This window comes from Rhinopithecus roxellana, chromosome 21, assembly GCF_007565055.1.
Source record: "Rhinopithecus roxellana isolate Shanxi Qingling chromosome 21, ASM756505v1, whole genome shotgun sequence".
Classification (NCBI taxonomy): Eukaryota; Metazoa; Chordata; class Mammalia; order Primates; family Cercopithecidae; genus Rhinopithecus; species Rhinopithecus roxellana.
Genome location: NC_044569.1, coordinates 66,438,529 through 66,452,035, shown reverse-complemented (window position 1 = coordinate 66,452,035; position 13,507 = coordinate 66,438,529). Strand labels below are relative to the sequence as shown.

The window sequence follows — 13,507 nt, the reverse complement described above, 5'->3', positions numbered from 1 at the left end:
AAAGTTCTGGGATTCCAGGCATGAGCCACCACGCCTGGCCAACTTTGAATACACACACACACACACACACACACACACCTATATCTGTATATATAGATATATAGATAGATATATCTGTATATGTGTGTGTATATATACACAGAATATATCTCTATCTATCTATCTATCTATCTATCTATCTATCTATCTATCTATCTATCTATCGAGTGCTCCTGCTCTCTGTCAATAACAAGGCATACGGGAGAGAATAAGGTGTCAATCTGTGTTCTTAAGGAGCTTACATTCTAGTGGAAGAGATACACTACATATTTATTTTATTTTATTTTTTACTTGAAGTTCTGAGATTCATGTGCAGAATGTGCAGGTTTGTTACACAGGTATACATGTGCCATGTTGGTTTACTGCACCTATCAACCTGTCATCTAGGTTTCAAGCCCTGCATGCATTAGGTATTTGCCCTAATGCTGTTCCTTCTTTTGTCCCCCACCCCCCCGAGAGGCCCTGGTGTTTGTTGTTCCCTTCTCTGTGTCCATGTGTTCTCATTGTTTAACTCTCACGAGTGAGAACACGTGGTATTTGGTTTTGTGTTCCTGTGTTAGTTTGCTGAGAATGATGGCTTCTTGTTTCATCTATGTCCCTGCAAATGACATGATCTCATTCTTTTTTATGGCTGCATAATATTCCATGGTGTATATGTGCTACATTTTCTTTATCCAGTCTATCATTAATGGGTGTTTGGGTTGGTTCAAGTCTTTGCTGTTGTAAATAGTGCTGCAGTAAACATACGTGTGCATGTGTCTTTATATAGAATGATTTATAATCCTTTGGGCATATACCCAGTAATGGGATTGCTGGGTCAAATGGTATTTCTGGTTCTAGATCCTTGAGGAATTGCCACACTGTCTGCCACAATGGTTGAACTAATTTACACTCCCACCAACAGTGTAAAAAGTGTTCCTGTTTCTCCACAGCCTTGCCACTAAATGAATATTAACAATAGCTACAGAATATATGATTGTTTGGATCAAAGAAGATTGAGGAGGGGCCTACTTCAGAGTGATCGGAGGAAACTTTAGTTGATGACATTTGAGAAGGTGCGTGAAAGACGAGAAGAAGCCTGCTGCAGGGTAGAGCCAACCAGAGCCCAATAATAGTTTGCCTGCAACCAATACGTTTCGTTTCCCTGGCTGCTAGACTTTCAGTGCTAAATGCAAGAAGGTCCTGCGCACACTCAGAGTAGCCCAGCTCCTCCACTTGTGCTTTCCATTCCATCCCCTCTTGCTATCCTGAGAATTTAACTTCAGCTTTCTACTGCATCATTCATATCCTTCTATATTCTAAATTATTCCTCGGCGCACACATCTTCTAGTCTCTAATAGCTTAGGAAAACCCTTTACTGACCCTACATCAATTTTTATTTTTCTTCTTTTCTTCAAAGTTAGTATTCTCCTGAAGAGTTGCGCTCATTCCACTCTCACTCCCTCACCTCCCATTTACTTTTCAAACAACCACTTTAATGGGACTCAGCTCACACGACTGTTTAAACTTCTCAGTAAAGTTAACAAGGACTCCAAGCTCCCAGATTACTCATTACTGTCCTTACTCCAGCCTTTAAGCGGATCTGACAGTTAACCACACCCTTCACACTTGAATCACTGTTCTTTTAACTTCAAGGGCCCCTCTTCTGGCTTTCCTTCTACTTCACTGGGTAATTTTTTTCTGTCTCTAGTAGTGGCTTTCTCTAGGTCATTCTTGTAGTTAAGAACTCCTCTCTTGAGTTTCACAGTAACTGTCTGCCTTTTTATTATGACATCTCAAGCTTAAATTTAATATATCAAAAAGAAAATGCTCAATACTTTCTTCCTCAGCTTTATGTCCCGCCATGTCATGTAAGGAAATCTTTTCCTTCTCTAAGTTAAAGACCATTCACATGCTCAAACCAGAAATCTGGAAGTCATTTTTTACCTCTTTACCCATATTCTTTTATTGAAGCCCCAGGTCTTTGTTTTGTGTTGCTATAACAGAATACCTGAAACTGGGTAATATATAAAGAAAAGAGGTTTATTTACTTCACAGTTCTATAGGCAAATAAGTTAAAGGGCATGGACCTGGCTTCTGGTGAGGGCTTCTGTGCTTTGTTATAACATTGCAGAGAAGAACAAAGGGGATGTGAACATGTGTGAAGAGGGACTGAGCAGGAGGAGGAACCTCACTTTACAACAACCCACTTGTGAGAACATGAGTTAATCCATTCCCGGAGAACTAATCCCTCTGCTCCAGAGTGAGAACTCAGTGCTGTGAGAATAGCACCAACCCATTCATGTGGGATCCAACCGTGTGACCTAAACACCTCTCACTAGGCCCCATCTCCCATCACAGCCACAATGGGGTCAAATATCAACATGCCTTTTGGTGGGGAAAAGCGCAAACCATAGCAGCCTTCCTCATCTCCCTCCAAAGTATAACTCAGTCATCAACTTCCTTCTATTAACTTCCACTACACTAATTTATACTAATCAACAATAATCTCTTTCTTGACCTATTTTACATACTAACTAGCTTTCCAACAGTCTCCTTGATTCATTTCTTTACCTACTACAATCTGCTCTCTACATTCAGCCAGTGTAATTAATATATGTATTAACATATACATAATAATGATTATATGTGATAATAATCAACATAATGTACGTGTTACTGTGTGATATGGTTTGGCTCTGCATTCCCACCCAAATCCCATCTCGAAATGTAATCCCCACGCGTTGGGGGAGGGACCTGGTGGGAAGCGATTGAATCATGGAGTGGATTTCCCCCTTGCTGTTCTCCTGACAGTGAGTTCTCATGAGATCTGGGTGTTCGAAAGTCTGTGGCACTTCCCACTTTGCTCACTCTCTCTTTTGCTCTGCCATGGTAAGGTGTGCTTGCTTCTCCTTTGTCTTCTGCCGTGATTGTAAGTTTCCTGAGGCCTCGAAGTCATGCTTCCTGTTAAGCCTGTGGAACTGTGAGTCAATTAAACCACTTTTCTTCATAAATTGCCCAGTTTCAGGTGGTTTTTCATAGCAATGTGAAAATGGACTAATACGTTATGTTATATATTATAGTATTAAATATGTGTAAAAATATGTCTGCAGCAGAGACAGTGATATTTACTATATATTTCCTCAGTTTTCCATGTTTTCCAGCTTCTTGTAATTAAGTGATCTACATGACTGCCTCTGGTCAATATCCAATGTTTATTTTAAAACAAAACTGATTGTGTACCCATGTTCATAGTATCATTCACAGTCACCAAAAGGTACAGGCAACTCAAATGTCTATGAATAAGTGACTAGATAACCAAAATGTGATATATACATGCAATGGTCTGATTTCAGTCTTAAAAAGGAAGGAAATTCTGATATGCTACAAGATGGATGAAACTTGAGGACATTATGCTAAGTAAAATAAGCTAATCAAAAAAGAACAAATACTGTATAATTTCACTTGTATGCAGTAGCAAGAATAGTTATACTCCTGGAAATAGAAAGTAGAACAGTGGTTCCCCAGCATTAGGGCAGGAGGGAATGGAGAGTTGTTTAATGGGTATAGAGTTGCAGTTTTGAAAGATGAAAAGTTCTGGAGATTGGTTGTACAACACTGTGAATATATTTAACACTACAGAACTCTGTGCTTTAAAATGTCTAAAATGGTAAATGTTATGTGAATTTTTAAACAATTTTAAAAAATATTTTATGTTCTAGAAACAGTATTATGTCTCAGTCCTGGGCAAAGTGAGGTGAGTTATAGCCTTTGGAGACCTATAATTTTGAACATGGATGTTCCTTAAAAGCTAAATCTTTTTAAACAGATGATGATAAACCTGGAGGGTAAATTTAGATATAGATACTTTTGCATTTCTTCTTCGTATTCTCTGAGGGAATTTTAAGCAGTTGGCTCAACAAAAGGCTCTTGAAACAAAATTGAAAACAAAAAATACCATGTGCCACAAAGGTAACTACTCTAGGTTTCTTCAGGGACCAGAGCACCCTGCAAATATTAGCTTTGAAAATAACGCAGTAAAGTTTATCTCCAACAGGAAAATACAACTGGGTCAGGTTTATTATTAGGTGTACCATAGTCCTTTTTTCACTGGGACCTCTGTGTTGTCTCTAGAGTAGAAAAGGTCTAATGTCTAAAAGAACTCTACTATAATAATCAAAACAAAAGAGCAAGCCATGAAAAACTGTAACTAGGAAATCAGTACACACCCTTACTGGCTAGCAGGCAAGCAAATAAAAACGGATGTAAATTTAAAGTACCGTAATATGACTGATGCACTAAAAAGATTACTGTCAATGTTCAGAACTTTCAGATTTGGGTAAATAGTTATTTAACATGTCTTTAATGGAATTTTAAATCGGTTTGGTAATTTGAAGAATTTTTCACAATCATTGAATCTTTAATTCTACATTGAGAAGAATATATTTTAGAAAATAACACAAATATATTCAGAATTATTTTACATTCACATTGATAGTTTAGCATTTAATGTTCATTAGGTTGTTTAGTAAAAATACATAAAGTTTACTTTTTAAAAAAATTAAGTACAGTGATTATTATTCTAAACTGCCTCAGAAAATAGAAAGTTGATTTGTAGTAGCACGAAAGAGGGGAGGGAATATGCTATATAACACGTAAAGATTCTCTTTGTCGGTTAACTATGAGATGCAAAATAGCATCTACTCACTAAGGAACTTTTGTACTTTGTAGAATATCTTTGATATTTAGTTGACCCTTGGTTCTCAGAAAATAAGTGGCTTGTAATTTGACCTTTTGCTCTGTCATGTTTTCTTTTTTATAATCTGCTTGACTTTGATGAGTGTTTTTCCAATGTTTCATTTGTTTTTGCAAGGTATTTTGCCATCCTTTCCTTCCATGATATGATTCTTCAGGCCAAGAAGAAAAAGATGTGTCTGTAGTTAGAATTACCTCATCCTTGGTGTTTTTCACCCTAGGATCACTATATGTGACTAATGCCGTTACATTACGGGTAAGACAAGTTCCAATACTTCTTTTTTTTCTCCTTGACTTGCAGAGATTCACCAACAATAGCAAATTACAGACTGGCTTGGAAAACACGCCCATGTTCCATTTGATCTTGGCAGTTTAATGGTATCTTCTTTTACAGTATTATTTAAATGTTTCATATTGCTTCGTTTTTCTTCCTTAAGTATTTGTAAGTTCATCAGCTCTGTGATGAACTTACAGAGAACTCGATATTCTCTATGGTACCCCAGCATCCAATTATGCATGTGATGTATGCAGAAAACATTTTTTATTGAATGGATAAAATGTAACCTTTTTGATTGATTCAGGGAACTAAAATAAAATGTTTCTTTAATAAGTACAGATTTTCTGAAGCACAGATGAAATTTAACTTCATATGATTCTGTCAAATGTGATAGAATGCATATTTCCTGCTCAATGTGGTAATAGTCAAGAGAGCCAGAATACCCCTGAGCTGATTACCAAAGTAAGAAGAAAAAAAAATCACAAATATTTGAATAATTTAAATCAATGCACAAACATCTAAATAATTATAACTGATTTCAATAATTAAAAATCCCTTATTGGCAATGATTGTCATATGGACAACCAGGAGTTGCACAAGTTATATTTTCTTTTTGTAGGATTTGACTTGGCTGAACGCTAACTCTTTTTAGGACTGATTTAATTATTTATTTGTTCTTTGGTCCTGTGTTAATTTTTATGAGCTTATTATGGACTTAAATTCATTATAGTTTATTTGTCCCAATTACTTATTATACTTGAACTTTTTCTTTTTGCTTGGATGTACTTTATTATGTATTTGATTTCAGTATTATGTCACATTATTAAATAGTGCTTATTGTTACCACCACAAATGAAAGTTGTGAGTTATATAATAATTAAAAATATATGTTTAATCTACTTGTAATCATCAAAATATGTGAAAATACATATGATTGCATTAAGATTTACCCCAATTTAATTTTGTTCCCTCTTTCAGCTGTTCTTGAAGACTAATTAGTTACACTGGATATGCTGCTGTTCTTTACTTTGGGATTGCTTATACATTTTGTGTTCTTCGCCTCCATCTTTGACATTTATTTTACATCTCCTTTGGTTCATGGAATGACTCCTCAGTTTACACCATTGCCTCCTCCAGCGAGAAGATTAGTGTTGTTTGTTGCTGATGGCCTTCGAGCAGACACACTTTACGAATTAGATGAAAATGGAACCTCTAGAGCACCGTTTATTAGGTAAGCATGTACACTCATAAGAGACATCTCTTAAAATATTATTCTGAGTTAAGTAAACTGCAAAATATCTTGCTGTTTATCACATACTGGGCACAGGGGTGATGATGAGAAAGAGAATAGGACACTTGTACATTTGCCTTTGTCTTATGGATCAGCACTAGATGCCACTTTATTTCCTCCTGGGTGTTATTTCTGGTATTGTTGAAGCTGATAACGGCGAATTGAAATGGATAGGCTTAGCTGCTTAACCTAACTTGTCCTAATTTCCCAAACGTGGCGCAGGACTCACTATATTATTTTTTTCTTCAAAAATAAATCTGCTGGCCGGGCATGGTGGCTCACGCCTATAATCCCAGCACTTTGGGAGGCCAAGGCACGTGGATCACCTGAGGTCAGGAGTTTGAGACCAGCCTGACCAATATGGAGAAACCCCGTTTCTACTAAAAATACAAAAAATTAGCTGGGCGTGGTGGCGCATGGCTGTAATCCTAGCTATTCAGGAGGCTGAGGCAGGAGAACCTAGGAGGCAGAGATTGCAGTGAACCGAGATGGCGCCATTGCACTCCAGCTTGGCCAACAAGAGCTAAACTCCATCTCAAACAAACAAACAAACAAAAAAAAACCAAAAAAAAAAAAAAATCTGCTGATTTTACAAAATAAAGACAAGCATAAATATTAATGCATTTCTAATTTCAACGATGTTTAAGTAGAAAATATAGACTTCACATTAAAAACACAACCTTCCGTAAAAGAATATAGAGCCCTTTCATGTTTATATCACTGTTTAATGTAACTTTGGCTTCTATTAAGTCACTTTAAAAAGAAATATTTAATTTCTTGGACTTACAAAGGGCCTACAAACAATTGCTCTTTTTCTAATTAGTGGCAACTCCTGAAAGGCCTTCTAATGCTGTTGTGGAGAGATTAAAATCAAATTCGAGAGGAAATTTCTCTAACATGTTGTATCTTCCCCCCATCCTCATCTGTCATCATTACCTACTATCACTTTACTCTGTTTTCTTTCTCTTGTTTTTTGAGGCAGAGTCTCGCTCTGTCAGCCAGCCTGGAGTGCAGTGGCGCAATCTCAGCTCACTGCCAGCTCAGCCTCCCGGGTTCCTGCCATTCTCCTGCCTCAGCCTCCGGAGTAGCTGGGACTACAGGTGCCCACCACCACGCCCAGCTAGTTTTTTGTATTTTTAGTAGAGATGGGGTTTCACCATGTTAGCCAGGATGGTCTCGATCTCCTGACCTCATGATCTGCCCGCCTCAGCCTCCCAAAGTGCTGGAATTACAGGTGTGAGCCACCGCGCCTGCCCTGTTTTATTTTTCTTTATAGTACTTACAATCATGAAAGTTCCATGAGATTGGGAACTTATCCACTACTTTATCTCGAGTTCCTATAACATAATGGACAATTAACAAATATTTGTTGACAGCTAGAAGAATGGATGAACTTGAATGCTGTGTTGAATTTTCAGAACTAAATTTATGATAGCTCAAAGAGATGCATAACATATTGAGGGATAAAAATAAATAAAAGAGTGACTCAAGTCAATAGAGGAATATTGTGGGAAAATAAGATCAAACCAAAGTTAAGTACAGTATACAAAAATGTGTAACAAATTTCAGAAATAATTGAAGTATTTGGGTGAATTTCTTAGTTGCCAAAGGAAAGAGAGAAATATACTTCATTTCAAAATTAAGATGATGAAAATATACTGCTAAAATATAGTCAACTTTTTCTGGTGGCACTTGTTTCTCCTTTGGATCTTACGGAAACTCTGTGGGCTCAAACAGTTGATGTTTTGTGTTGTGTGCCATTGTATATTTACAATGTCAGGAATCTTCTAGCTTCTTCTAAGCCTGTTTTTGAAAGGTTTTTTTTGTTGTTGTTGTTTGTTTTGAGGCGGAGTCTCACTTTGTCACCCAGGCTGGAGTGCAATGGTGCGATCTTGGCTCACTGCAACCTCTGCCTCACAGGTTCAAGCCATTCTCCTGCCTCAGTCTCCTGAGTAGCTGGAATTACAGGTCCATGCCACCACACCCGGCTAATATTTGTATCTTTAGTAGAGATGGGGTTTCACCATGTTGGCCAGGCTGGTTTTGAACTCCTGACCTCCACCTGCCTTGGCTTCCCAAAGTGCTGGGATTACAGGTGTGAGCTACCACGCCTGGCTCAAAATTCGTTTTTTAAAACTGTGATCTAAACTAATGCTTTTAAATAGAGTATCCACATTTCTTTATACCTCCCCTTTCTGTTTAAGTCCAGTTTTCATTATATAACTCAAGAAGTTAAAGAATATTTCTCTGTTAATATTTCGTCCAGTGGTTTTGAAACTGTTTACGTATTATGTATGTATTTCACCAAAACTGCTTTTATTATTAGGTAAGTCAGTAGTAAAAGAACTGACACCAGTAGTTATAAATATTTTACTTTAGAGTGTATTGAGAGGCAGATATTTATCTTGAAAAATGTTATTGATGAGTTTACTATTTTATAACTTATTACTCTGCTGGCCTTTCACCTGTAATAGCATCACTTGTAGTTTTGCTTTCTTCCCCAAATTTTGCAAATCACTGTGATACAACTTAAATAATCTTGACACCTTTTAGCAAAATAATCTTTCTGCCTGTTTTAGTCTCAAATTTGGGGATATAATTTAACTCCTAATTAGCAGTGTAGCCATTTTCCCTCCTCTTAGTTTTTATTTTAAGAATTTTTCAACTAAACAAAAGTTGAAAGGATTATGTGATGAACATCTGTATACCCTTTACCTGGTATGACAATTTTAACCTTTTTTCATAATTGTGTTCACCCTCTCCTGGACCCTCTGCCACTCCCACCATAGCGGTGCCCATGTATATGTACCTAGTTTTAATTATTTTTTTCTTGACAATTTGAAAGCAAGAAACTTTACCCCAAATACTTCAGCCTATGTCTCTTAAATAACCACAATACTATTATCACACCTAATGCAATTTAACATTGATATCATAATATATGTTTTATCTCTATATAACAAGCCATTTCTATTTTGTGGCTTAAAACAACAGTCATGTATTTTGTTTCATGATTCTGTGCAGTGGTTGAGTGTTTCTTTGTTTGGTCTTACATCAGCAAATTCATGCTGCTTCATTCAACTGGTAGATGCATGGAATGAGCTCAGCTGGAATTTGAAGGATTCCTTCCTTTCCTTCTTAAATTTTGACTTACTTTTTTGCTTTTGATTCCTTCTCTAATAATCTTATGTTTCTAAAGCTTTATGTGAGAGTATCTAAGCATAGTCTGTGTTAACTATTTGTCTTTAATATCTTTTAGGAATATCATAATGCATGAAGGCAGCTGGGGCATATCCCATACACGTGTGCCGACAGAATCTCGGCCAGGTCACGTAGCTCTGATAGCTGGGTTTTATGAAGATGTCAGTGCAGTTGCCAAAGGTATTGTGTATTTGGACAATCTTATTAAATGAAACATTTGTCAAATAAATATTAGTCCTTTACCACTTAATCATGTCACAAAGTGAAGGTATGTTTGGAGATACTTTGGAAATGTTTTAGCATGCCTTACTGACATGAACACCCACTGGTATTGACTCCAGAATGAAGCTTTAGTATTTCATTATCCTGTGTTATTGAAAGAATTTGGGTTGGATGGAAGCATAATTTTCCTAGATATTATTCTTGAAAGTTCAAAAATAATTTTATATTTCATTAAGAAGTAAATTATCTATTGTTAATTTTTTAAAAATAGTGGTATAATATATATAATATAAAATCTACTATTAGTTTTGCATTTGTTCACTGACTGTTATTATTTGAAGAATAGTTCTTCAGGGGCTTATTGTACCATGTATATATTACTATTACTGCTTGCTTGCTTTCTGAAGGATGGAAGGAAAATCCTGTAGAATTTGATTCTCTTTTTAATGAAAGTAAATACACATGGAGCTGGGGAAGCCCAGATATCCTGCCTATGTTTGCCAAAGGTAAGAGTCACTGATTATGTTTCCTCCAATAGTAAATAGGGAATAAGTCAATATGGTAGTTTTCTGTTTTTATATACATACTGTATTTGTTGATTTTTACACAGATTTTTACATTTTTAACATTTCTGAAATAGGGATATTTAATTACAGTGATAGATGTGTCTGTTTAATTGGCATTGTTTTTTTCCTTCTTAGTTATACTTGAAATAGTGGTACATCATACAGTTAGATAGTATTTTGGATTCAATTAAATGGTATATGGCTCTATCACTTAACAGCTATATAATCTTGAGCAATTTATATAACCTCTCTGAGCTTCAATCTCCTTTTTATAAAATGTGATAATATTAGTTTCCGTCTCATAGGTTTATTTTTAGAATTAAATTATGTAATTCATGTGAAATATTTTGCATAGCACTTTTCACATAACTTCATTATAAATGGTGATGTTGAGGTGTGGTTCATTATACTTTGGTAAATCATTTTAAAAGTTAGTGGATATTCATATGAAGATTTAAACATTGGTTGGGCACAGTGGCTCACACCTGTAATCTCAGCACTTTGGGAGGCTAGGCAGGTGGATCACTTGAGCTCCAGAAGTTGGAGACCAGTCTGGGCAACAAGGTGAGACCCACATCTCTACAACAAACAAAAAATTGGCTGAGTGTGGTGGCATGTGCCTGTAGTCCCAACTACTCAGGTGGCTGAGGTGGGAAGAGTGCTTGAGAGCCTGGAATGTTGAGGCTGCAGTGAGCCATGATTATGCCACTGCACTGGGCAACAGAGCAACACCGTGTCTCAAAAAGAAAAAAAACAAAAGATTTAAGTGTTAAAATATATAGTTATAATTCCTATTTTAATATATTGAATATGCCATATATTTTGGCATTTAGTATAGATGGCATTTAACATATAATTTATTTAATTTGATATTTAATATATTGAATATAGCATTTAGATTTGTTGTTTGTTTATATGCATGATTCTGCAAACATTGGGACATCTCTTAAATAGAAAATTCATTTATATTCTAAAATCAGTTGGATGAATTTCATGTCATTAAATGCTTTTAAGTGGGAACAGAATGATTGATCATTTCACTTATCAGAAAGGATTTATAACATACTTAGTCATGAGTGTAATTAAAATAATGGGAACTATTGAAGATTATTACTTGTCCAGGAAGCAAAATATATATTGAGAATTTTACAGATGATAGTCATAGAACATTATTATACTGGGCGGACCAAAAAGCCCCAAACTGTTTGCCATTTATATATTGCCTTCTTTGGAAAGCAGTTTAGTTTTTTTGGGAGCTGGTGGTGGTAAGGATAGATTAAGTTGCTATGGCTTATCAAACTAACATTCTTGTTTCTGGCTACAATGGATGGGACAGGACCAATAATTGAATTAGAGATAGTCTAATAGGAATGTTCCCTATCTTATAGTGAGCAACAAACCCAGTCAGATCTTTTTATTTGGGATGTGGGAAGTAGAATGTTTGAGCTGTGGAATAGGGTCATTAGAGCTGAACTGGTGCTATAAAGATTGTATTATTTTATTATATCTCTTTCTTTTTGTTTTTGTTTTTCTTTTTTTGAGACGGAGTTTTGCCCTTGTTGCCCAGGCTGGAGCACAGTGGAACAATCTCAGCTCACTGCAACCTCTCCGCCTCCTTGGTTCAAGTGATTCTCCTGCCTCAGTCCCCTGAGTAGCTGGGATTACAGGCGCACATATACCACACACCACATCTATTTTTAGTAGAGATGGGGTTTCATCATGTTGGCCAGGCTGGTCTTGAACTCCCAGCCTCAGGTGATCCACCTGCCTCGGCCTCCCAAGATACAGGAATTACAGGTGTGAGCCATCACGCTAGTCATATCTCTTTCTTATTACCTGCAAGAGCCTATCAAACTCAGAAATTCACTAAACTGATTAGATTCTTAATACAGTCTTGCAAATGTATGAGATTATTATATCTGTTGACCCCTTCAAACTCTTTGGCAATAAGCAATATTTATTCTCTTATAAGTTGAGAAAAATATGCATAGTTTATGAATAAGAGCAGTGAAATATTTGAATTTTCTTCTTATGTTAAGAAGGTTTGTACACCACACATCTTCATCTATTTTAGATTGTAGCATTCTAAGGGGTACACATGTTTTGAATGGTTTAATCCTTAAAGGGAGACAACTATTGTGCTTATTTTTGTTATATTGCTATTAGAGTTGTGATTTTGGTATGTTAATTAACATATAGTGAATCTGTGAAATTAAAATATGTTATTTTTGAGGACAAAAAGCAATAGAATACATTAAAGTATGTAGCATGGTCCATAGGACATAATATACATAAATGTTAATTATTCCTCCCATTTTTCTCTTCCCCATCATAATGAACAATGCTTTGTGAAAATTCTGGTTACTCACAAAAATCTGTGAATGACTATCTCATATTTTATGATAGTTTAAAAGATTTTGTAAAAAAATTATTTTTTCCAAATTTCCTTTTCAGGTGCTAGTGGAGACCATGTTTATACATACAGTTATGATGCTAAAAGAGAGGATTTTGGTGCTCAAGATGCAACAAAACTGGATACGTGGGTTTTTGATAATGTTAAGGTTTGTGCTATTGAGTGGTTAATATACAAAAAGCATATTTTTATCTGAAGTATTGGAGACTGTATTTCAAGTTTTTTCTGTTTGCATGAGCTTTAAAAGTTTTATATTGTAGCACACTGTTCTGAATTCTAAGATTTAATTATAAAAAATTACACATTCTCAATAAACAAGAGAAGTTTTAAACTTCTTTGTTTCTATGAGTAAAATGAGCCCTAGATTAGGATTTAGGAAACCTGTTTTTCATTTCTAGTTTGTGATTCATCCTGGGTAAATTTTGATCTTTCATTGACCTTGGAATCAGTCTCTTGTAGTAATGGACCATGTGAGATATATGAAAGCCTTTGGGAAAATGCTGTTCAAATATAATACATTTATAATAACAAAGTATATGATTTTTTAAAAAAAATTATACTTTAAAGAAAAATTAGATAAGCAGATTATATAGGCAAAAACAAATTAGCAAATTGATCATAATAAAAATCTATGGTTTCTTTAAGTACTAGAGTTTTTTGAACATTTTATAGTGATAATTATCATAGTTTCATGAGGAATACAATACAATTTATATTCTCAAAAATTGTGTGAAAAATCTCAATTGTGGACAATGTCTCTCTTC

General features: G+C 35.5%; 1 protein-coding gene across 5 annotated transcripts in view; it reads left to right on the top strand.

Annotated features, from left to right (window-relative positions):
* Positions 1-13,507, top strand: part of PIGN (phosphatidylinositol glycan anchor biosynthesis class N) — a 142,475-nt gene that overhangs the window by 21,219 nt on the left and 107,749 nt on the right. For 2 of the 5 annotated variants that reach the window (XM_030926076.1, XM_010388814.2), the window contains exons 2-6: positions 4,892-5,029; positions 6,029-6,281; positions 9,601-9,722; positions 10,172-10,270; positions 12,785-12,891. In XM_030926076.1, coding sequence (XP_030781936.1) covers positions 6,061-6,281; positions 9,601-9,722; positions 10,172-10,270; positions 12,785-12,891 — 549 coding nt within the window. In that variant the 5' untranslated portion in view covers positions 4,892-5,029; positions 6,029-6,060. Of the gene's footprint in view, positions 1-971; positions 1,095-3,740; positions 3,776-4,891; positions 5,030-5,074; positions 5,152-6,028; positions 6,282-9,600; positions 9,723-10,171; positions 10,271-12,784; positions 12,892-13,507 lie in introns of all 5 variants that reach the window. The other 3 variants (XM_030926075.1, XM_030926074.1, XM_030926073.1) reach the window with 3 other exon arrangements.